The following is a 26,610-nucleotide window of genomic DNA, read 5'->3' as shown; positions in this document are numbered from 1 at the left end:
TTTAATGTATTAAATCCATAAATTAACTTGGCAGAATAACATTTTAATATTTAGCTTTCTTTTATGTAACCGTGGTCTTTTTTCATTTAAAAAATCCTTTATGTTTTTCAATAAGGAGTACTATTTAATTCAATGTCATGATAAACCTGGAACTTTCATCCTGTTGCTGGGATTATAAATGAATGGTTCCTCCTTCAGCCTTCCCAAATCTGACTTGTGTGTCTCTTCTGGAAAGCCGGAGGCACCATCTGGTATCAGCCGTGAAATACAAATTGTATAATTTGGGTAAATCTACCTAATAGTCAAATGCTCTGATATTTGCATCTAATATTGACATTGCACAAAATAAAGATGGATGGTAAAATTCGCTTAGTGGTTTAAGCTAGGCTACAAAGGGTTGCAAGGAGGAAGAGAAGATCCTCCTGGCATGGCTCCTGCGAAGGGAGCGCCCCTGGGTAGCAGGATACCTGTGGTTCAAGTGCAGACCCACACTGGCCCCTCTGGTCCCTGAGGTCCCACCTAGGAATGAAGGCTGTCAGATTCCCCCTCCTGCCATTGGGACCCAAGCACTGTGCTCAAGCTGGAAGCAGGGTCTGGTGAAGTTGAGCCAGATACCTCCTCCGTCTCTGGCCCCATTGCCTCAACTCTTGGCAGACAGATGACCCCCAGAGATCTTTAAACCTTGGTGCTGGGAAGTGCCTGGCATATGGATTGGGAGTTCATTAAAAGGCTTGTCCCAGCTGAGAGGCTAAGACTTGGCCTCTAACCTTGGCCAGCACTTGAGTGCCCTCATCCTAACCCTCCCAATCCTCACATCCAGGTCCTCACTGGGGCAGATGGCAGAAGCAGGGACTGGGGTGCTGGGTATGGCTGGGGGCATATGAGGGTGGGTGAACAGGTGGCTGAGAACCTGTCCCCAGAAGGTGATAGGGGCAGGACCATGTATGAGATGAGGCTAAAAACTTGGAGTACATGTTAACATCTTCCCATTGAAGTTTGCTTTACGAACATAAATTCAGACATAAAATTATTTCAAGACAGTGACTGCAAAGCATTAAACCCCAAAGCAGGGGTTCTTTTGAGAGTAGGGCCTGGTACAGCTGTACCGGTCACAAGTCCATTCAGCCACCTCTTTGTTTATAAGATACACTCAGATACTTCTGACTCTCTTATACTCAAGACCCCACTCTTTAAATGTATTTGCTTTCTCCTGCCTATTTGAACCAAGCTTAAGGATAGAGTGCCTGTTTGTTGAATGAATGAATAAATGCAAGTATTTAGGGAAAAGCATACACATATTATAACATATATACAGACACATGAAAATCATCTATATTTTGCCATGCCTCTGATTCTCATTGTTTGCAAATAAAGTGTTTACTTCGTAAATATGGTTTTGGACCACTGAATTGTATTTTCCCTGAAAACATGATCAAAGGACTGCATGTATTTGTTTAGTTGTGGAAACAATCAGGGCTGAAGTTAAGTGTGTTTTCCTAACATGTGGAAATTTCAGCAATATTAATGATTCTTTTCTAAGGATTTTCAAGCATATTATTTTCTTTTTCAAAAACATTTTACTGCTCCTTTTATAGTTTTTCTTTTCTTTATTCCCCCCAATGTTTACTTTTATTTGGAAGACTATTAATGCTAAAGAATTGTCTAAGAGAACAATTAAAACTTTGAAATGATTTCTAATATTTTTCATTTTAAAGTTTTAAACACAGTCTCCTATAAGAATATCATATCTAAATTTAAAAATGTTCTGGAAAATAGTATTAATTTTCTTCTTGTTTGCTTTCAGAGTATCTTGATCACATTGGAAAGCTTGTTAGTTAAATTTGATTAAATAGCATGACTTAAAATATTATATGTTTTATTATCTGAGTATACCTTGTCAATGCTTGGATATATTTTGATGTTAAAATGCCATTTTAGTGTTTGGTGTTAGGTAGTGTTCTAATTTCATTCTTCTACATGTAGCTGTCCAGTTTTCCCAGCACCACTTATTGAAGAGGCTGTCTTTTGTCCATTGTATGTTCTTGCCTCCTTTGTCGTAAATTAGGTGCCCATATGTGCAGGGGTTTATCTCTGGGCAGTGTATGCTGTACCACTGATCTGTATTTCTGTTTTTGTGCCAGTACCATACTGTCTTGATTACTGTAGCTTTGTGGTAAAGTTTGAAGTCAGGAAGCCTGATTCCTCCAACTCCGTTTTTCTTTCTCAAGATTGCTGTGGCTATTTGGGGTCTTTTGTGTTTCCATATGAATTGTAAGATTTTTTTGTTCTAATTCTGTGAAGAATGCCATTGATAGTTTGATAGGGATTTCACTGAATCTGTAGATTGCTTTGGGCAGTATAGTCATTTTCACAATATTGATTCTTCCAGTCCAAGAACATGGTATATTTCTCCATCTGTTTGTCATCTTTGATTTCTTTCATCAGTGTTTTATAGTTTTCTGAGTACAAGTCTTTCACCTCCTTAGGCAGGTTTATTCCTAAGTATTTTATTCTTTTTGTTGCAGTGGTGAATGGGAGTGTTTCCTTAATTGCTCTTTCTGATTTTTCGTTGTTGGTGTATAGGAATGTCAGAGATTTCTGTACATTAATTTTGTATGCTGCAACCTTACCAGATTCATTGATTAGTTCTATTAGTTTTCTGGTGGCATCTTCAGGATTTTCTATGTATAGTATCATGTCACCTGCAAACGGTGACAGTTTTACTTCTTTTCCAATTTGTATTCCGTTTATTTCTTCTCTGTCATGGCTAGGACTTACAAAACTATGTTGAATAAGAGTGGCAAGAGTGGACATCCTTGTCTTGTTCCTGATCCTAGTGGAAGTGCTTGCAGCTTTTCACTATTGAATATGATGCTTGCTGTGGGTTTGTCATTTATGGCCTTTATTATGTTGAGGTAGGTTCCCTTTATGCCCATTTTCTGGAGAGTTTTATCATAAATGGTGTTGAATTTTGTCGAAAGCTTTTTCTGCATCTATTGAGATGATCATATGGTTTTTATTCTTCAATTTGTTAATGTGGTGTATCACATTGATTGATTTGCTTATACTGAAGAATTCTTGCATCCCTGGGATAAACCCCACTTGATCATGGTGTATGATCCTTTTAATGTGCTGTTGGATTCTGTTTGCTAGTGTTTTGCTCAGGATTTTTGCATCTATGTTCATCAGTGATACTGGTCTATAATTTTCTTTTTTTGTGATATCTTTTTCTGGCGTTTATCTTAAACTCCAAATGGATTAAAGACTTAAATGTAAGACCAGACGCTATAAAACTGTTAGAGGAAAACATAGGAAAAACACTCTTTGACATAAACCACAGCAAGATCATTTTTGACCCATCTCCTAGAGTAACAGAAATAAGAACAAAAATAAACAAATGGGACTTAATTAAACTTAAAAGCTTTTGCCCAGCAGAGGAAACCATAAAAAAGACAAAAAGACAACCCTCAGAATGGGAGAAAATATTTGCAAATGAAACAACAGACAAAGGATTAATCTCCAAAATATACAAACAGCTCATGGAGCTCAATATCAAAAAAACAAACAATCCAGTTAAAAAATGGGCGGAAGACCTATATAGACATTTCTCCAAAGGAGACATACAGATGGCCAAGAAACACATGAAAAGCTGCTCAACATCACTAAATATTAGAGAAATGCAAATCAAAACTACAATGAGGTTATTACCTCATGCCGGTCAGAATGGCCATTATCAAAAACGCTAGAAACAATAAATGCTGGAAAGGGTGTGGTGAAAAGGGAACCCTCTTGCAGTGTTGGTGGGAATGTAAATTGATACAACCACTATGGAAAACAGTATGGAGGTTCCTTAAAAAACTAAAAATAGAAATACCATATGACCCAGCAATCCCACTACTGGGCATATACCCTGAGAAAACCTTAATTCAAAAATAGACATGCACCACAATGTTCACGGCAGCACTGTTTACAATAGCGAGGACATGGAACCAACCTAAATGTCCATCGACAGACGAATGGATAAAGAAGATGTGGCACATATATACAATGGAATATTAGTCATAAAAAGAAACGAAATTGAGTTATTTGTAGTGAGGTGGATGGACCTAGAGACTGTCACACAGAGTGACGTAAGTCAGAGAAAAACAAATACCGTATGCTAATACATATATATGGAATCTAAAAAAAAAGAATGGTACTGATGAACCTAGTTGCAGGGCAGGAATAAAGAGGTAGACATAGAGAATGGAATTCTTGACATGGGGTGGGAGGGCGAAGCTGGGGCGAAGTGAGAGTAGCATCGACATATATACACTACCGAATGTAAAATAGTTGGCTGGTGGGAAGCAGCAGCAGAGCACCGGGAGATCGGCTCGGTGCTTCGCGATGACCTAGAGGGGTGGGATAGGGAGGATGGGAGGGGGAGGCTCAAGAGGGAGGGGATAAGGGGACATGTGTATGCATATGGCTGATTTGCTTTGTTTTGCAACAGAAACTAACACAGTATGGTGAAGCAGTTGTACTCCAATAAAGATGTATTTAAAAAAGAATTTGTTATCTTGGAGTTTTCATTTTCAGATCCGTATAATCAGCAACATCTTTGCTCAAAAAACAAAAAATGCCATTTTTAGTATTACAGGTGAAACTGAGCGTCTGAATTTTGTTGGCCATTAAAAATCCCACGGCTGTTGTTGTAAGAATGCTTGCTGGAGCCCTGGCCAAAGTCCAGTCTAAGCAATAACATCCTACTCAGTATACCTCACAGTCCTGTGAGGACTGTCAATTATTAAGGCATTCTTCTTTGCTTCCTCCTCTAAACAGCTGTGAAACATTACGGAATTCATGTTCATGACTTTTTCTATATCCTGTTCAGTCCAAGTGAAATGAGCCTTTCATTATACATATATTATCTGCAGTGTTGCTAAGTGCATACGTTTAAGGTTATACAACTCACTGTTAAATGAATACTCTTTTTGGAAATTAAATCAGAATGCTATGTAATCAGTATTAGATAACATGCTGTACATGAATTCATCTTTGACTCAGATTTTATAAAACACACCAAGTACATCACTTCATGTCAAAATAATCATTAAGGGCCTTTAAGTGGTCTTGAAAATTACCTCTTCTAATGTGAGTAGGCATGTGCTCAATTAAATGAGGCCTGAAATATACTTGGCATTGGCTCAGCTCAAAGTCAGGAAACAGTTCTGTTTTTGTGGCTTAGATGCAAATCATTTAAAAATGGTGCTGGACAGCAACATTATAATTAAGTGAGGAGAGAGAAATCTGGAAAGAGTGTATCGTAGATTCAACTGAAAACAGTGAAAGTAAATATAGTTATTAATCTGATTTTCTGTACCATCCCAAGGCAAGAAACATAATTTATTAATTTTCATGTAAACAATATTAATATTTTGAATATGTATATATTTATATTGGCAACTTTGCACATGGAAGACATCATTGATTTGTGTAAAATTATTGACTAAGAGTGGAAGTTTTACAAAGTGGAATGTGTTGAGATTCAGCTCATGGAAGGCGTTTTGAATAGGCCATATCACAGTGTCTGGAATTTCTTTGCTCTGACGTCACCTTCTGTGTCCAGTGTTCTCTTCAAGTGCCGTACCACATCTTCTCCCTGATACCTTCACTGTATATTTCCCTAGAGCTCGGGGGTCTTTCTCTGGACACTGAAGAAATTTGCTGTCCCTCTGTATCTATATCACTTGCGCTTCTCTGATGCTAGATTAAACTGTTTAATTTTTCATACCTTGCTGTTTTTTTAAGTTTTCAACTATATTTAAATTTCCATTATGGCAAGCCCTGTAATTTATATATTTCTTTTGTTCTTTTACAGTGCTTTGCAAATATTAATTTATAATGCAGCTTAGGGGTTTTCATTTTAACTTTTCACATATTTATGTATAACTATAAATATAAAGCCAAGAACTACATAATTTTTTTCAAAAAAGCAAGGAAATTGTGAACATCGTTATCAAATCATTCACAGACAGTATTGAGACCCCAGCAAGCAGCAGTAAATATTCCTCTTATTATCAAGGAGCCACTTTGAGTAAAGAAAAACTATAAGGATCAGAAATCTGTTAGTAGAAAGGAAAAAGGAAGTGAGGAACTGGATATCGATCTTGCCAAGTGAAGCAGTGAAAGAAAATATTACACTGTGAACTTCTTTCCACTATTTTCTCAAATTCAATCCAGCAACTCGGGTTAAGAGAACAATGGCTGAGATGTTGGAAATAAATCCAACCCATCTGATAAATCCCTAGGAAACAGGAAGTAACACAATTAATGAGAAGAGGAAAGGCTTTCTTTAGAGTCTCAGACAGTTATTTTTTTAAATCAAAAGTAGTCTTCTGAAGCGTGACATACTCCTTATATTTTTAATAACATGTTACCTCAATGTTTTTGCTTTTTAAGATAAACTGTATGTGGAAAATTGTATCTATTGATTATCTGCATCAAGAACTTGATTAAAGAGCAAAACATTTGGTTAAAAGAGTAAACTGAAGACTTTCTCAGTTGACTAGTCAGTGTCATCATGCTGATCATGTAGCGTGGTCTTAGCTGTAGCGTGGAGGCTCCATGGTAAAATGAAAAGAGCACAAAATAAAGGGTCTGAAGGCCTGGGCTTAACCTTTATTCTTTTTTTCCCCTTCTCTCCCTTCTTCCCGTTTTCAGACATTTACTGAGCATCTATTATAGGTACACTGAGACAATTCATCTCCTTGGGCTGATAGTCAAGTGAGGGAGACAAAAAAGCAATGGCAGCCATAGTATTATCTGGTAGATGCCATCATGTCGCAGGCACACAGTATTGTGGTAGCCTTCAAAGGGACTGGTTGGCTTTGGCTTATCATCCAACCTTCAGTTTTTTGTATAATTGTATGTATTTTAACTTCTTCATGAGGTTGTTGTGAGGCTCAAAGGAAGCCACTTTATGTTACAAAGTATTGTGAATTGTACTTGCAAATATCGATAGTTATAGGTAATAGTAAAATACAGGGCTGTTGTGAAAACTTGATATATAGAATTTAAAAAGAAATTAGTTTTAATAAAGAACGTTTTTGTTTTCTCTAATATGGAATCCTAAATTTTCATTTCCTTTTTGAAATCCCCATGGTTCATTCTGAAAAAATTTTTTTCTATGTTAATTAGTACTCCCACACTACCTTTTCCATACTTCTCTTTATGCATTTATTGTATTGTACTGTAATTACATTTTAGTTTTATTTTCTCCACTAGATCCATCAGGACTTTGAAGGCAGGGTTCATGTTTGGTCGCCCTTATGCTACTGGTGGCAACCATATATAGTCCATGATCAATGTGTGTTTGTTAAATAGATTAGAGAAGGAATTTTCTAGTGAGGTTTCTTTGTGTTTTTAATTATAGTATCTACTAGGCAAGAGAGATAGTTTTCTTTGTTCTATTAAAGATAATATCCAGGCATGTGACAATAAAGAATTCTAGATATTGTGTGCATCGAATTAGGCACTCCTAACATGGCCTGTCTTGCCTATGGTCCAGAGGAAAGAAGAAAGTTAATAGTGATGTAATCATTGACAGAATGGAGATCTTGGAAAAGAGGAAATGTTAGTGAGGTGTGGAGGTTGCTCAGTGTAGAAAATATTTCTAGATATCTTAACCTCTTCACTACCAAAATCTTTCAGGGTCATCTTCTCTGAACCTCAAGTTTTCTTGTCTGTAGATAAGAGAATTGAACCAAATGATCTTTAATGCCCCATCTAACTTGAGGATTCTGTTTGGAGATTGATGGTTGAATAAAATAGGATATTGTCCCTGCATTCTGCTAAATGTTATTCACCTTCATTCTTTCCATGTCTTTATTATACAGACATCAAACAACATTAAAGCATATTGAAGAAAAGGCAAAACATTCAAGAAGATAGGACTTGAATCAGGCTTTAAAGAATAAGAGGTGTATGGGCAGATGGCCATGGATGTGGTGATGGCCATAGATGAGGAAGAGCAGTAGCTTCATGCTAAGGGGTGTGACGAAGTTGGAAGATTAGATAAATAGAAGAGAGGGCCTGAAATGCCTTGGAGGGTTCCCATTTAATTTTATAAGCAATAGAGGACCGTGTTCAGGAAGGAAGAGAAGACAAAGTTGTACCTGTTGAATGCCATCAAAGGCTTGACAGGGGATGAAACCAACGTGAGAAAAAAGGAAGAGAAGAGGAAATTGCTCATGACACAGCTGGCATAAGGCTCTGTTAAATGAAGAGAAAGACTGGAATGGACACAAGTCCTGAGAGGGAGGAGGGCTGATTTTGCCAAATGGTTATATCATTCAATTCAAAAGAGTTTGAAAAGATGCTTACACCTGGAGGGATGTGGCAGCTCAGTGGGCCTTTACCTCTCCTGAGTATTGCTCATAACTGATAGAAGTTTTACCTCAGCTGTCCAGTGTGATTTGCAAAAATGTACATTAATGAGCTTCAGGAGATATTTCCTATCTTTGTTGAAAACAGGTGGATATTTGAATCTCTGAATAACTAAATGAAGGCGAATCAGTCCTCCTATTTTAATAGCATCCCTTAATCTCCACTATTGAAGAACAGACATATATCAGGGTTCTTTTAAAAATTATTATTATAGGGAATGTTCTGGCATGTCTATACTTTTTATTTTCATATAATTAATTTTTTTTCTAGTGTTCTTCGTATTTCTTTCTACTTCTTGAGTTTTGAATTCTAGAATTACTTCAGTATTATACCATGTAGGAACATAGAAGCTTGGCTTGACAGTGCTGCTGACAATTTATATGTCAGGGTGTAACTGCCTAGCATATTCTTTGCTGTTTTGCATTCCTTTGCAAAGTATGCCTTTGTTTAATCTTGAGGGAGTGGGCTTCTCCGATTTTCCATATACTCAGGACATGACTTTTACACAGCCGGTGACTGTTCTGCTCTGTATAGAATGCAGATGTTTGCATTTCAGTTTCTTCAATCGCCTCTCCATTCCTTTTGCATACTGCAAGGTGTCTAATCTGGTGAAGGATGGTGACATTTTTTTCATGTAATTTCTAAGAAAAATTACATGCCTTATGACAGGCATATCGTGCTTCCTTTCCAATTTACCTCATTTATTTCTAAAAGTCTGTTTTTATATCACATTTAGCACATTATAGAAGGCCTGGCTAATTAATTATTAGCCTTTGAAGTTGTAAAGTCCTTTTCTAGCAGTAAGCAAATGCTAGATAATGTCTTATAAAAACTAAATATTAAGTACTTTTATAATTTTGTATTGTTATCTTCATTAGATAAAATAGAAGAATTTTCATCCACCCTGGGAATTTAAGGTGATATGTCTGTACACATGATACTTGGATGAATTTTAATACTATTACTTAAACATATGAATGTTTCCTGGGGGAAGTAATTGATACCTGTAAAGGCCAGTTTCTGCTTGTCTATTTTAAAGGTTGATTTTCTGTTTTTAGAAAATGATCTTGGCACATTAAAATGTTTATTATAAACCTGCTGTATATATCTATATCTATATATTTATATCTTTCTCACTATTGTTCTATCAATCAGTCAATCAATTTAACCCACACTGGTATCTGGGCTCTTTCTCTTCACCTGACTTAGATCTTGGTGTTCCAAGGAATGCAGTGGTCCCCTCACCTGTTTCCACTTGAAACAATGGTTTGTGCAGTACATTAAGGCAGTTATGAGGGTGTCAGTGACCCCAAAGATAATCATGGTGGTCAAAGCCAGCTTAGGAGAATGGTGATAGTGATGGACAGCAGCACCAGCCATGGTGAAGGAAGCAATAGGGACTGTTTTCTGAACTTTTAATATCCTCGTATCTTTGCTTCTACAAGTTCTTAAAAACCCTGTGGGATAGACAGGGAAGGGTCATTTGTTTTTTGTTTAGTATTAAATTTTTTATTTGCAGACAAATTTACAATTTATAGTTGAGAAAGAAGAATTAAAAGATGAATAAGTGATTCATTTAGACTTCAACAACAAAGTAAGTGCCCAATTAATATCACTGACTGGTGAGAGTAAAAAGAGACTGAAACTGGGGTCTCCTGACTCTTTGTCCTGTGACCTTTTTCACTATCTCTGCATTTTCTGAGGCTAAAAATCCACTTTTTAAGGTATGCATAATTTACAGCAAATTTTAAGGTATTCTTTGGTTGCTATAAATTGAGAAGTGGTCTTTGTTGTTTTGCTGACTATTTCTAATCGTTAAATAACCATGTAGTGCATAGTGAAAAGACATTTGCAGACATAGTACATTAAAGTCTTTAACGCTATTGATCACTATTTTTGACCTATGTCATTTTTATCTCCACAGAAATTGGCCCAGTAACAGTTACCACAGATCCCAAGAAATTTCAGTATGAACTCAGAGAACTCTATGTTCAGGTGAGTTCTTGCATTCAATTTTCTTTCTTTTAAGGGAAAGAAAAATAATGAACTTCTGGCTGATTTTCTTTAGTTTTAAGTCTGAAAGCAGTGGTTATTGGTTTTTAAATTCTAATACCACTTTTTCTGACTTAATTTGAATGACAGATATGGTAGTGGGATAGATTGGGTTCAAAATATCACCTTCATTTATACATTGTCTATGGCCGCTTCCATGCAACAATGGCAGAATTCCATAGTTGTGACAGACTGGCCCACAAAGCCTGAAGTGTTTACTGTATGATGCTTTAGAGAAAAAGTTTACTGACTCTTGTTCCAGATGACTCCTTTCCCTGAGAATTGTAAGGAGCAGTTAATTCTTTCCCTGTAATAGTAGTGGTATAATTACGGTAATTTTGATATTCTTTGCTATAAGTCATCTTTACAAAATTTTTGACTGTAAGTATAATTTTGTTAGTAGAGAAGATGAATAATTGGTTTAAATGTTATTCTGAAAACAGGACTTGGAGATAGTGTTGATATGCACCATCTCCTCATTGCTGCTTTGAGGTCATTATTCCCAAATCCATTAGTCAAAAAAGAATTGCTTCTTTGAGGCTGTTTTGCTGTCCTATCCTCCATGGATGGTCTCTGCTGCAATCACCTACAGATCTTTTGGCCAGTCCTCATCATTCATTTAAGCTATTGATACCTGAATCATTGGCTGCCTTTCCCCTTTCGGGCTGCCGTCATTCCGGTGCACTTCAGCATTGATGGGGATGACCTGTCAGAACCTTCTCCTCTCAGTTCTTTGACGTGCTATTTGTCTTCAGTGACCTTTTCAGTACGCCATCTCAGTCTTCTATTCTCATACACACCCTCTGGATCTTATGATCACCCCAGTCTGTTCCGTCTCTCAGATCACTAATTCAAGCAGGTCCACAAGCTTGTTTTTGCAGCTATTTACACTACAACTACTCCTTCACCCTCATCAAGCACTCTAGTCCATTGACCCCTATCCTGTCTCCAAGGCCATCAGATCTCTCCTTTTTCACTTTCTTCCAGTCTAGCTCAGAGCTCTGTCATTTCAAAAACACTCCTTTTTCTTTCTTGTCCATTGCTCTTCTGTTCAAAAGGCAAAACCTCATTCCTGAATGACTGCAATTATGTCCACTGATGGCCAAGTGCTGTTGAAACCTCACAACATGGCAGGTTGCTTCCACTGTAAATACATAACCACCTATTTTCACTGGACTCTTAGTACTTCCATGATCTTACTATGTTTCTTTGGTCAATTATATCTCCCATTCCTCTCAATGACAGTTGCAAATCTTATCTATTCTTCTTGAACCTCTATCCCATTACCCTTTTACTACTGGCTATTTCAGCTAATGATCTAGTCTGAGCAAGCTGTCTCACTTACTGTTTCACACACAGGCATATATAAATGGAAGCCCTCTGCTTCCTCATACCTAGCATGTAATCCACCTACATCTGGTATCCATCCCATCCTCATTCCCTACTTAATCACAACTCCTTGGCTTTCTCAGGATCTTAACCTATCAAACTGTATTTTTCTTTTTTTTTTCAACTGCTTAAGGGTTCCCATTTACTTTTAAATATGTTTCCGTCTCCCCCCAAAACAAACGGATCCCAACAAATCAAACCATTATAAGCAAAACAAAATAAACAACAAATCTCTGTTTTTCTCACATCCTCTTACAAATAACTTATCTCTCTCAGTTCCTTCAGTGTCAAGAATATTGTCTGTATTGACCGCCATCTTTTCTTCACATCCCTTCCCCATCTACTCCTCAGTCTGTTTCGATCTAGTTGCCACACCCCTGCTCTGTCAAAGTAGCTCTAGTTGGTGATATATGATTTGTATTTTGCTAAATGCAGTGGTAGCATTTCACTTGTCAGCATATTAGATTAACATCTGTGTAATTCTCGGCAATACTGGCCTCTCCCTTCTTCTCGAGACGTTCTCTTCCCTTACGCGTGCTCTCATTTTGTTTCCCACTTTCCCTCAGCTTCCTAGGCAGCTCATTTCTGTCCAGGTGACCATTAAATGTTTAGGATCCTAGGAGGTTTTGAAGGTGGCCCTATATTTTCTCTCATTTTTATTTCTTCTCTTTAGGAGAAATCGTCCATACCCACATAAATATGTTTCTAGCCTAGGCCTCTCCTCTGAGAAATAGACCCTTATGTCAGGCTCTTGGATGTCACAGTGGCCCTCCAAAGTGAAACTCACAAATGTTCTCTTTCCACTGCCCCAAATCTGGTCCTAAATCCTTGCTCTTTGTTCTGTATTTGTTATCTTTGTGAATGATGCCTACAATATTCTGGTTATACTACCAAAGATCTGAGCTATCCTTACTATATCCATTCCCTCCCTCTCTCCCCCCTCCCCACCCCAATATACAAACTATGAATCAAGTCTTGGTTTTTAACTTTCTAAATAATTTTGATATCAATTGACTTTTCTCCTTTTCTATTGGCACTGTCCTAGTCCCAGTTACTGTATCTTTAGGCTAAATTAATGCAAAAAAGCTTCTAAGTGATTTTCCTGCATTTACTCTTCTTTTTATTTTTCCAGGCCTTTCTCTACTCTGACAGGCAGACAAAATAATTTCAAAATACATCTCTGAACATTTCTCCCTAATACCCTGTCCACTCACCTCCTACCCCCATCTCATCAAAGTCTTCCCAAGTTCATGAGTGACCTGAGGCCTGTCAACCTAGAGCCCTTCCTAGAGCCGCTCTCTCCCTTGGACCCTGAGCTCTGCCGCAGGGGCCTTGCATAGAGCCTCCTCCTGTCTGTATCCCCACCTGTCTCCCCACAGGACCTTTGCACATGCTGTTCTCCTTGCATAGGAAGTTCTTGTTCTTCATCCTGCCCTCACGTCCATGCTCCTTTAACCTAGTTTAAAATCCTATATTCAAAATCTCATCTGGAATACCACTTCCTCAGAAAATCCCACCCTATCCTCCAGGCTCGGTCATATCTCACTGCCTCTCTCCGTCACAAACTAGTTGGCGTTTCACAGTGAAGAACTATGTCTGATTTAGCTCATCAGTGAATCCCTTAGTAAAATGCCTGGCATATAGAATGTGCTGAATTTTTGATGAATGCAAGAATGAATGAACAAACGAACAAACGAACCATTATGTACAAATTAACGGAGTCCAAATTAGAGTTTGAAGTTTAATACTTTATTGGTTCACTGTAGGGTGCATGACTTGATTTGGAACTATATACGGTATGAGCATAATTGGGGCATAGGATGAAAAAACTCAAAAGTTTGGCATTCCAAATATGTATTCCATCTTGATTCTTTTATTGTGACTGTCTTTATTTTTAAATTGCATACTAAATTGAATTATGTTTCATAAATAGCTAAATAGGTGTATATAGTTATCCCTTGACTGTTTTTCTCTTTTATTCAATTCCTTCTGATAATCTTTTTCATTAATCCTCCATTTCCTTTCTCTTATACCATGTCATTCTTTTTCAGTCATTATCTTGATACTTACTGACAATTTACTTTTCTATCCCTTGATATAGCAACTTCTTTGCCGCTTTGGATGTCCACATTCTTTGAAAAAAAATTTTACAGAAAAATTTCTATCCTGTACATGGATCATAGGAACTAGAAATTGTACTGCCCTAATTGTTTAAACTTTGTATGTTCTGGTATTTTATCATGAGCTCCTGAGGGCAAGAGCCTCGTAGCTCTCATTGAGCCTCTGGTCCACTGTGGGATGAACAAGTGTCTGCAGTAGAGTGGACTTAAATAGCGATAAATGAATGTCATACATGGGTGGCTTCTTTTAAAAATGTATATTTAACAGTTAAACTATATCAAATATAATACAAACTTTACTTTGATGGTACAAAAGATACTTAAAAGCCTAATCATCAGTTTTCATTATATAAAGATTCAGAAGGGCCAAGTAATGGAGATTTCTAGCTGATAGAATGTTAGGAAGAGATTTACTGTATTCATTTTTTTTCTCTTCAAAAAAGAATTCAGCTGGGATATATTCTTGGAAATCTGGCCAGAATGAAAATGCCTACATTCTCAATGAGACCTGGCGCTGGCATTTCCTGATTTCCTGCCTCTCCCCTTCTTTTGTTCTGACGGATCTTCAGGGAGTACCCTTATCCTCCTTGCTCCATTTGTCTCCAGGGTGAAGGCATGTGATTCTTAATCATACTCCATTGATTCTCTCCCCAGCCAATATCTGGAATTGAACTTGATACAGACACTCTATAGGGTCATATGACATCTCTGTTCAAGAAAATAATCTTTCTTTCTCCCCTGGAATGAAAGCTCGTGTCCATTTCTCTGGAGATTTCCTCTGTACTGGCTGCATCTTATGGAAGTTATTTTTGAATTGTCTTGGGATCCAAGGGGATGCTTAATTAGAACAACCAGCCAGGGAAGAAATCAAATATTTACTTTTTCTCTTCATTCAAAATCGGGCATTGTTATAGGCATTGGGAATACCAAGGAAGTGTTTTTACTTTCAAAGTTTCTAGTGAATTTTTCCTTTTTTAATCAATGGCAAAAAATGTCACCAAGTAAGGGTCAAATATGACAAGACACTAGGCTACATTATCGCTTAACATCTAACCTAAAGAATATATTTTGTTTTCTCTTCAGTGTTTCGTAGAGAATATTTTATTTCATAAATAAATAAATTTATTTCATAAATCACTCTGTGAAACTAAAATTTACAAATTTCATAAAATTTTAGAATAATACTAAATTCTTCAGTTGCCCTTCTACCATTTTTAGTAACTCCTCCCAAATCACTGATATAAAGAGCAACAAGGATTGCTATCTTGTTAAAATTAACTTGGATTTCCTAAAAAAGAAAACTTTAAAAATATTCCTTTCATACTTTAATCGTTTTTTTTTTTTTTTTTTTTTTTTTGCTGTATGTGGGCCTCTCACTGTTGTGGCCTCTCCCGTTGCGGAGCACAGGCTCCGGACGCACAGGCTCAGCGGCCGTGGCTCACGGGCCCAGGCGCTCCGCTGCATGCGGGATCTTCCCAGACCAGGGCACGAACCCGCGTCCCCTGCATCGGCAGGCAGACTCTCAACCACTGCGCCACCAGGGAAGCCCCTTTAATCGTTTTGAAAACAAGAAAAGTAAATTCAGTTGGAAGTAAATTAAATAATTGCCCATTAACTTTTTACTAGGTTCAGCTGTTTTTCCTGTAGAGATATGGAATTAACTTGGGGAAAAGCAATTTAAAAATTTCCAAGAAAAACGTAACAAAAATCGCTAAACTTAAATCATTAAATTTATAACATTAATTTCATTTTCCTTCATCTTCTTTCATCTGGAATGCAGAGAAGTAACTTGAAAAGTATCTGAGCTTTCTCTCTGGGGAAAAGAAGGGAAGACAAATGACAGCAATGGTATTCAAATCACACAGAGCTTTGGGAATTAATATCCTTGTGAATGTGCAGTGCGAAGTCCTGCCTCAGGTCACAGTCTTTATAAGAAACTATAAAGCTTGTTGATTTTTAGAAAATGGTATTGGCAATGATATGCTTTCAAGCCTTTTATCCAAACATTTTAAAGAACAAAAGGCATATTAGTCAAACATTTGAAGTGTAGAGAAGGAAGATATTTTTACAGTAATGGAATTATAATTTTTTCATATAGATGGTTGATCCCCAGACCTGAAAAATTTCACACATAATTTAGTTTTTCTTTGAGAAGTGTTTTGATAAAATTGACCTTAATAAAAGCAAGAATAAGAGTAAAAATATGTAGAACAGCATCATGACATAGCAACAGGATAGAGTTATGAAGATTAGGGTAAGGTCCAATTAGTGTCATTCTTTAACTGAAACAGGAGAATAAATAGGCAAACTGATGTTAAGGGGAAAAAATGTTCTGCCGTAGTATAAGAACAGTTGATGTTAGAATTAACTGCCAACAGAGAATATGAAAAACTGTGGCCAGATAGGCAAAGACTGTTAAAACAGAGGATAATGTTGATTTATGATATCAATTCAGTATACATTTTATTTAATTTCAAGTATTCTAAATCATGCTACTGTGCAAAAGTGTCCTTTTTATTTCTATATTTATAGAAGTCTTCTATATGAATTTAAAAAACAAAACTGATATATAACCAAAAAAATTAAGAAAGTAAAATTGACTAGAACAAGAAAAGGGAAAGGATTATATGTTAGGATAAATATAATGTAGAGCTATAAGAGATGTGATTTTCATGTTTGGTATTGGACATGATTCAACTGAAAAAGCAGTTTTCATTTCCATTTAAGTTTTCTTAATATGCGTTTGACTTACAAATATGCATTTAACTTACAAATGCATATATATCAGCATATACATATACACACTTTTACAGGAGGAATGGCATGTATTTAATTAAGGGAAGAAAGTGAGATAGAGTCCAATACATACAATTCATAATACGTGTGAAAGCTACAAGAATAGTAGAACCAGCATCTGACCCAAAATAAGGACTTGACAGATGTTAGCTATTGTTACTGCTATTACCACTACTATCTCTAGTACTCCGAGGTTCTTTTAGCAGAAATAATCACCAAATAATTATACCATAAATGAACAACTGTGGAACTTGTGCCTTGTGAAAGATTTTGCATGTATTTTAAAGTCACCCTCTCATTTCAAACCTACACAAATATTAATCTTCCTTTTTGCAAATGAGGACACTGAAGCTTTGAGATCTTAGGTAACATCTTCCTCAGGTCACCAAACTGGCAAGGAGCAAGGCTAGTCTCAAAAGTGGAGGTATTTAATGTCAAAGCCAGTGTCCTTTTTCACTTGGCTACTTTTCTTCTAAAGAGTGGTTTAAGTAACCTTATTAAGCTAATCAAATTAACGTTTATTTATATAATTTCTCTTTGTATTTTACTTCAAAGTAGGAAAGTAGAGAATTAAAGACAGATGTAGGTCTAGGGCTGGTCTCATCCTCAACGAAACAAATTTATTTCTTAAAGATTTCGACTTCCTCTTCTACCTCCAGTCACTTTGGGTTATCGGCTCACCTAAAGTTACTGAGCGGCTAATGAGAATGATAACTGTACATTGAAAATTACTCCCTTTGCTCAGCATGTGTTCTTGCTACTTAGCGCGCTAAGCTTATTTAAGTGTAACCTCACAGTCACCTTGGAGAGACACGAGAACAAGATGCATTTTAAGAGATTGAAAGGTAGTGTTTATACTGCAGTTGTATTTGTAGGCGGTTTTGATTATTTTTATTGTTGAAATTTCTTGGTGCCTGAATGAAGCATCTATTCAAACTTTAGTTTGCTGCTGGAGTTTTCTACTAGAGGGACAAACAATCCTATATCCCCAGGAAGTGAGGGATGGGGACTAAGATAAGTAACTGGAGGACACTGGGAATGATTGGCTCCTTTCTAGCTATCCATCCTGGTATCCCTATCCAGAAGCAAATAGTTGGCTGATTTCTTAATGACCTTTTGTGTGCACTTCGAAGGACAAAGAGTATAGAAGGGTATTCTGACCGTTGCATTGCTTTTTCAAAGCAGAATACACAGACATTTAGAATGGGGTGGGTGTGGATTATGATGGGACATTTCTTGATTTTCTTTTCAAAGTGTGGATGTGCGGGGATGTTCTTAAGGGTACATACATAAGTCATTGTGGAGTAAATATTGCAAATATATGTGACAGAATAACATTTAGGAAGAGGACTCCTTTGACCTAGGATGCCTGGATTATTCCATTCATGGTATTAAGTCAATCAAGGGATTGCTCTGTTCCCCGCAATAAGTACTATACCTGATTTTGTCAGGTTTTAGGTGATGGTGAGGATGGAGATCAAAATGTTTTTCTTGGGAGAATATTTCTTGAACTAAAGCCATGACTCCTAGAAAAAACCTATAAACCTCACTTTCAACAAAATGGAAAATTAAAGAGTTTCTTCTCAATCCAAATTGATCTGAAGCAGTTCTCAAGAAGCCATCTTTTTTTCGTCTTAGGCCTTGAAAAAGTCTCAAGAAGACTAGTAGAGTCTTGGTTTTGGTATTGACTTTGAGTAGTATTTGTTCAGTTATCCCTTCAGATGTTCGGATCCCTTCCAGAAACTTATCAGTACCCCAGGCATGAACTGGCATCAGTTAGAGATTTGATAGCACTGGCCTTCCTCAGCAGATGATACCTGGGGCTCCTGTGGAGCAATATCTGGGAGCCTCTGTTGATGTTCAAGGCTGATACAGGCTTTCTTGGGCAGGAATATCCCATTATTGAATACTGGTCCAGTCACCAGCTAAGTCCCTCAGGTTTCCTTATGCAAACTTTAAACCGGGTCTCCATTCTTCTATATTCATGTTGATTTTAAAAACTCCTCATTTATCTACTCTCTCTATATATTAGTCTCCTCCTTTGAGATGACCTAGATCTTAGTTCACCAATTTTGTTTAATGACTACTTACTTGTTCTAAAAAAAAAACAAAAAACAAACAAAAAAAACTTATCTATCTCCAACTTCTATATAAATGTAACATTCACAAATTATAATGATTTTATTAGTAAAAATGCATTGTTCATTTTTTCATCAAGACCTATTATAACCTACATAATATCAATATATTTTTATCACTTTAAATAAAAAGAATCACAACATTACAGCTTCTTCAATTAGTAACAAAGATTATGCCAAATGTGCTGGAAAGCATGTAAATTCCATACGTGAATGTTGGAACAGAAAGGAAGAGAAAGTGGGCAGGTAGAGTCTGAGGTAGTACAGAGGAAAGGTAGAGAAGGGTCATAGCAGAGAGAAGACAGGGAGAAAGAAAGCCTTCCCAGAGGAAGTGCAAGCAGGGTGAATGCCTAGTCCTTGAATAAGCAAATGATGATTGGCTACAAGGGCCTCCTTAGACCATGCCCCTGCCCTCTTCTGGCTCCTTCTCACTGAGCAAACGAGAGACATTTGAATCTCTCTCAAAGAGACATTTGGAGACCAGGAGTCCTTTCCAGCCAGAGACCAAGGCAGTGTCTTAATTTGATGGGAAAAGAAAAGGTCCCAATAAAAAGGTACAGAATCCTTGAAGGAGGAGGGAATTCTCTAAGTAGCAGAGAAGAGGAGAATTACTGAAGTGGATACTGAGAATTCCAAGATATCATTTTGCAGTTTCCCATTTTTGCCTAGAGTTAACCCTGCACACTTCTATATGTCTCCTGATCACGAGAAGGTATTCGGTGGTGGTTTTGTTAATGCTTGGTTGCTTCCACGCTGTTTCCCTCTTGAAAGGACCATGGTCTATTATAATTCATGTAAATTATGAAGCTTTTGAAATATTTTAAGGTATAAAGGCACATTATTTTCTGATTTATGAATCAAGATATTGAGCGTCTGGTACATAGTTTCTTCTTTATGATTATTTAAATGGAAGTGAACTGAATATCCTCGTAAGGCTCAACATAAAATAAGTTCCAGTAACTGGAAAGATCAATTTCTGAAGCGTTAGACTCCTACTACTGACAGGTGATAACCTGAAAGCCTGGAAAGGGTTGTCATTGTTAACCTTTAATGTTCCTGGGATCGAGATCAGCAGTTCTTTGATACCTTGATTTGTATTCCCCCTTCTTCAGACTAGTAAAGGGCAGCATGGTGGACTGCCTGGGATGCATCATTTTCTTTTTTTGATTATGGAGATTTGAAGTTTGGACTCTGAAATATTCTGCCCCTCAGTACATCCCTGCTGTATTTTCTACAGGTGATGAATACCAAATGTCACTGATGCATTAGGATTCTACAGTCATTTTGATTTACTTTATACTTGATTGGGAGCAACTTTTAATTAAATTCAACGTAATTTAATGGTTTCCACATGTACATTCTGTTTTCTGGGTTATAGAATCGCACAGCTGTATTTTTAGAAAGAGAACTGAGGGTTGTAGACTTTTGTTCAGCTTGCAACTGAGTTTCATTTCTAAATTTTATATGTAAAGGGAAAATGATGCAAATAAGACATCCAAAACAATGGGTGTTCCATGTGAAAGGAAAATACAGTTTGACTCTGAAACTAGGCTTAGTAGGTTGTAGTCATGTTAGAATAAGGGTAAATATTGTAATGCCAATAGACGTTCTTTTGGACTCAGGCATGAGCCTACCAACAATGTTTCATTTTTTGATGGCTTAGAGTTAGGCGTAACTGGAAAACAACTGGTATAAACACTAATTCATTGAAAATGGCTGATGAGAATAGAAGAATTGAAATGGGTTGGAAGAAATAATAAGGCATGGCAAGGGCCTGCCTTGAGATTAGCCTTCTTCCTTCTCTGATCTCTTGTTTGATGAGTGTTTTCCCATCAGGTTTTGGACAGAGACCTCATTTTTCTCCAACTCCTCTCAGGGTTTAAAGGTTCAGTTTCTTCCAGTACCACTCCCACACTGTCTTGTATTTAGAAAAGACAGCATGGTAATCTGTTTTATTACTCCCTTGACTGATAGCATTTCTATTCATTCTTATTTAATCTTGTTGACAGGAATTTATTTTCTGAACATAATTATCACTGTAATTCTGAGGTTACCATTTTTTTCCCTTTAATTTCAAGAGCAGTGTTTCCTGTGAAAGGGCACATCTGTTTTTTCGTAAACATTTTTTTCTATCTGAAGTGTTTTTGGCAACTTGGTAAGTTGTCACAATCAGTAGAATTATAAAGGCAAAATGATGAATGAAACTACTGATACAAATTAGTTATATTTCAGAATTCAAATAAAAACTCTAAGTTAACAAAGTCAGGCCCTTCTTATATACCTTTAGGGAATTATGCAATTCAATGCATTATGCAACTTTATCTCCCTCACAGCTTTCATTTTCATGTATCTGTGCAGGTTGATGTGGTTTCGGGGGATGCATATACATTGCTGTGTTTGTTTTCTGTTAAATATAAAAATTGACCTCATGATGCGGGGTGGGGGGAGGGAGGTGGGGAGGGAGAAAGAGAGAGAGAGATAAGAGGGAAGAAGAGGGAGGAGGGGGAGAGGGGAGACATGGGGGGAGTTAGTTTTATATATATACACTCACATGCACGCACACACACACACACACACATATATATATTCATATATGTATTGCTTACTTAAAGAACAACTTTTGGCACTTGTATTTTCAGGAGACTTAGCTCTGGAATTTTACTACTTGAAATGAGATGGTCCAGGCTTGAGCAAAGCTAAGACTTAATACAGCAAGTGTGTCTAGATTGTGTCAGGATTGCTTTGCACAGTCTCATTCACCCATTTACCCACTATTCATTCATTTACCCATTCATTCATCAAACAACAATGGAACACTTACTAAGTTCCCCCAAGGAACAATGATCTAGTGGGAGGAAGCAGATAAGTTATACGTACAAGTCAGCGAATGCTATAATAGAATGAACAATATTCTGTGGGCATCCAGAAGAAGGAGAATCTTTCTTCTGCTGCTTTTACAGTGTCCCTGACAAGCTGCTTGCAGCCACAGAAGTAGATGAGGAAATAAAATGCCACACTGCTGTTTGCGTGACGCCAGGCAGAATTGAGTTCCTAATCCCTGCTCTTTCACATACTGGTTGTGTGATCCTGGGAAAGGGGTTTTCAAGATTTAGTGCTCTGTCAATAAAATATGCTAAAAATGATACCTCCCCCATCAATTGATGTAAAGTGTAAATAGCGGAGCATGTGTGACAATACCGTCTCAGTGCTTTGTGCACAATTGATATCCATTGAGTTAATACAAGTAGAGTGTCATCACCAACAAAGTATCAGTTAAATAAATGAGACTTTTCATAGATTCACGTTCATTTATTCTAAATTTCTTCATCATAGGTGTTTTATAGAATATTATTTTACTTTTCCATTTGGTATTCAGGTCAAAACAGAAAATGTTAAGACTTTTAACGGACTACTTTTTTTTTTAAGTTTGGAACTAAAAACTTAAAACAGTTTGTTTTTATAATTTCAGTCACAATCCCATTGCACTAATTTTATAATCTGTACATGAGTTTGACCCAAATTAACCTAAAGTATCCGACTTTGTTAGGCTTATTTATAAGCATGGACGTTTTGACAATGGTTCTCAGTCCTGTTCTGACAAATTTACCTTTTAGCTAAATTTAATGATCAGAAGATCAGTTAATGATTTGGGAAACACTGTTAGCCAACCTGTGAGTTAAGTTTCTAAGATATTTTATATGTTTATGTAAATATATAAAAACTTTATTTATAAACTTTGTGTGTGTGTGTATGTTTAAACAAAGTAAGTGATTTATAGATTTTTGGGGTAGATTTTAGCTTGATTCCTAAACCTCAGTAAATGAAAACAACTTGAAATTTTGTTTCTAATAACTTCTTCCAGGAAGCAAAGTTCACGGAAGACTTTTAGATCAAATCAACAGCTTTACAAATAATAGTCTAGAATGAAGCCTACATAACTAAACCAAACATATCATTCTAAAGCAGTGCTGTCCAATAAAAGTAGAATGTGAGCCACATATGTAATCTTAAAAAACAGTTGAAATTAATTTAAATAATCTAACCCATTATATCTAAAATATTATCAATTTAACATGTCATCAGGATAAAAATCAGTACTTCAGTTTTCAATTTTAAAATAAAAACATTCATTTCCTCAGTTTCAAGTGTTTTGTAGCCACATAGGGCTAGTTAGTGGCTACTATAGTAGATAGCACATATCTGAAGTCTTCCCTTTATAGATCATTTTAATGGTTATTTATGATTTAAAATGATTAGAAAATTAAACTCAAGTATCAGAGAGGGACCTTTATAAGGCTATCACATTATATGTTAACTTCTTTTGGAAAAAAGAAACTTATTTTTCTTCTCAAGAACCTACATGTACAATGAGATAGGCAAACTTCCAAGGATTCTAGTGGTCTTTAGAGTCTACTCCTGGGTGATGTGGAGGGATGAGCATCCCGAGGTTCTCTTAGAGTAAATTTGAGTGCAAGTCAAGTGGCTCAAAGATTGTTCTCCACTCAGTAACTGGACAAGATTTATCATTCTTGCCATTCCTAACAAGTATCTCTGAAGATGACTTAGCTGTTCTGATTTTTGGCCCACAGACAGAAGACTTCTCCTAGCCCCTTGATACTAGGTGACAATGAGCAAAAAGCAATTCATCTCTCCAGAGAGTTATTTACCACAGAGCATTATTGTGTACTTGGCCATTTAACAAATGCTGTGGAATGGATAACTTATATTGTGATTCCACTCAGGTGCACAATGTCAAGTGCAGGTGAGAAATTGTTTTTTTGCTTAAGCTTCTGAAAATACAGTAGGAATCTAATACATTTTTGAGCAGTCCAGAGTATTCATTACAGATATGCAGAGTTGGCTACAAGTAACAATTATTCCTATACAACATACTAAAGTTACCAATGTGCCCAGTAGCTATTTCCCACTTTCCTAGCCCACAAATGCTCACTCAGGGGCATTTGCTGCACACGGTAATCCCTCCAAATAACTGTTATGCCAAGGAAAATACGTTTCATTATTAAAGAATAAAGCAAATTAGAGTATATCTGAAGAGTGAGGAAGTATATCTGAATGGGAGAAAAGAGAACGTTTTAAAGAGGGGAAGGCATATTGTCTCAACCTTGGAAGGAAAATAATTCAATTTGACAAATATTTACTCAATAATTACTGTATGTCAGCAAATGCTATGAACTGAGTTCTCAAGGACTTAGCACACAGTTCCTGCCATCAAATAGCTTATAGAAAATGGGAGATTTTAGACATGCATACATCGGTAAGGAATGTTTGATGGTGGAGATGCAGCAGTAGAAAGATTACTTGAATGAAAGTACTAAAGGAATTAAGATGTGAAGCAAGGGGCATAGTTAAAGAACAGGAAATAGCCTCAGATTAAAGGAAGCAATTTTTTTCTTCGAGTTTTATTGAGATATAATTGACATACATCACTGTATTAAGTTTAAGGTGTACAGCATGATGATTTGACTTACATATATCATGAAATGATTATTGCAATAAGTTTAGTAAGCAGTCATCATCCGATATAGATATAAAACCAAAGAAATAGAATAAAAATTTTCCCCTGTGATGAGAACTCTTAAAGTTTACTCTCTTAACCACCTTCATATATAACACACAGCAGTGTTCATTATATTTATCATGTAGTACAATGCATCCCTAGTACTTCTCTTACTTTTAACTGCAAGTTTGTACCTTTTGACTGCCTTCAGCCAATTCCCCCTCCCCTTGCCTCTGGTAACCAAAATCTGATTTCTTTTTCTGTGAGTTTGTTTTCGAAGTATTATTGACCTACAACACAGTTCCTGTTACACAACATATTAATTCAATATTTCTGTACATTTCACAATGATCACCAAGGTAAGTCTAATTACCAAGGAAGCAATTTTTGAAGAGGGAGCATCAGGAGATAGAAAGCCAGAAAGATAATTTGATCCAACACAGTGGTTAGTGAAAGATTTTAACTAGGAACGTGATATAGACAGCTCTTTACTGCAGGAAATATAAAGTTTGGTGGTAGGAAGAGCAGATTAGATAGGAGGCTATACTTATAATAAAATTAATGATAAGAAGAGTGAATTGTAGGAAGTAAAGAGGAAGGGAGGGGACAGATTCATGATGGGTGTAGAAGGAAAATGGTTTGACCACTGATTAGGTGAAGAAAGAGGGAGGAGTCAAAGATGACTCAGGTTTTGAACTGAACATCTAGGCAGATGGTACCATTAACAAAAATAGGGAAGATATGGTTGGGGAAAATACAGTGAGTTCCATAGTAGATGCACTGAACTGTAGACACCTGTAAAACGTCTAGGAGTAGATGTCTAACAAGCACTTGTAAATAGAAAATTGGAATTTGGGAGGTAAGTACAGTCTGAGGGTACAAGTATACAAGTTTTTGAGAACAGTATTATCTGTTAAGCTAGATCCTGTGAAAATGTACATAAGTAAAAGAGGATAGGAGATATTTACTGAAAAAATAGAAGGAACTGCTAACTCAATAAAATTTCTGGGAGTCGATAACTGTTATCTTCTCGAAAGTTACTGCAGTGTCCAGCCCTCTACTATTAAGAAGGTGGCATAATATTTAATGGGTGTCTCAGTTTTAGAAGTAATTTGTAACAGTTGGTGCTCAGTTCCAACTCATTGAATAAATGATGTTTAAAGGCTGTAAGTACTGAGTGGCATCCAGTGCAAGAAAAGATTCTTCAGGTGGTCTAGGCTAAAGTGTAAACAATTCTAGTGCTTGGTTCTTATGACCCTGATTAGATCTGTAGTGCTCAGGGTATCTGTATCAGAATCAGATTGTTTGGAGCCTAGGGAAAGCCCCAATAGGATAATCAAGTAGAATCTTCAGAGTTTAAAGGTAAAACCTTATCCCTTTCATCAAGTAATTATTTTCTTTTTGAGAAAGAGCTCTTACTCACTGGGTTCTAGTGGACTGTGGAACCACGAGGCCCCCCAGGATCCCAAGCTGCCCTGCTTTTTTATTTGATTGTCTTTTCTAGGCATGAGTTCCTTAAGGACAATATACTTTGGCTTATTCATCTTTGTGTACCTAAATCCTTGCAGGGTGTTTAGCAGTTATTCATTGCTGAAAACATATTGGTTGAAAGTCCATTTCCTTGGCCCTGTAGTTATTGACATTTGCTAATGAGAAAAAAATACTATATTATATATATTATAAATATAAGCATATTTATAATAGATTTGTATTTATTTATAACGGGAAAATTTGAAAGAGAATTAATATTTAACAATAGAGAAATGCCTGACTAAATTATGGGATAGAGACAGAATATTATACAATCACTAAAACCTGTGATTTTGAAGAACATTGATGACATGATAACATAAGCAGGATATAGCTCTAAATTTAAAATATAATGTATAAAATGGTAATTACAGCATGCTTACAGTTTTATCTATCAATTCACATGTGTTGGAAGGAAATAAGTGTGACAAGAATTCCTCAGGGTGAGGGCTATTTTTGTTTAGGAAGGTATATTGAGCCTAATTGAGTAGAAAATAAAACACAGAGATCATGTGTTAATAGTAATAATGAAGCAGAGTGAAAAGAGTGACAGAGGGAGTGTATTTTATATAAGGTGGTCACGGAAGGCTTCTCTGATAAGTCACATTTGGGCAGAAACTTGGGTATAGGAGATGAACCG

The 26,610-nt window shown here is 36.6% G+C and overlaps 1 protein-coding gene across 1 annotated transcript in view; it reads left to right on the top strand.

The window, feature by feature from the left end:
• Positions 1-26,610, top strand: part of HMCN1 (hemicentin 1) — a 526,172-nt gene that overhangs the window by 99,233 nt on the left and 400,329 nt on the right. Inside the window, exon 2 of the mRNA XM_060131555.1 lies at positions 10,352-10,422. Coding sequence (XP_059987538.1) covers positions 10,352-10,422 — 71 coding nt within the window. The remainder of the gene's footprint in view (positions 1-10,351; positions 10,423-26,610) is intronic.

The sequence above is a fragment of the Lagenorhynchus albirostris genome, chromosome 2 (genome assembly GCF_949774975.1).
Source record: "Lagenorhynchus albirostris chromosome 2, mLagAlb1.1, whole genome shotgun sequence".
NCBI lineage: Eukaryota > Metazoa > Chordata > Mammalia > Artiodactyla > Delphinidae > Lagenorhynchus > Lagenorhynchus albirostris.
Note: the sequence above shows the minus strand (reverse complement) of the source record. Positions and strands in the feature narration are given on the sequence as shown.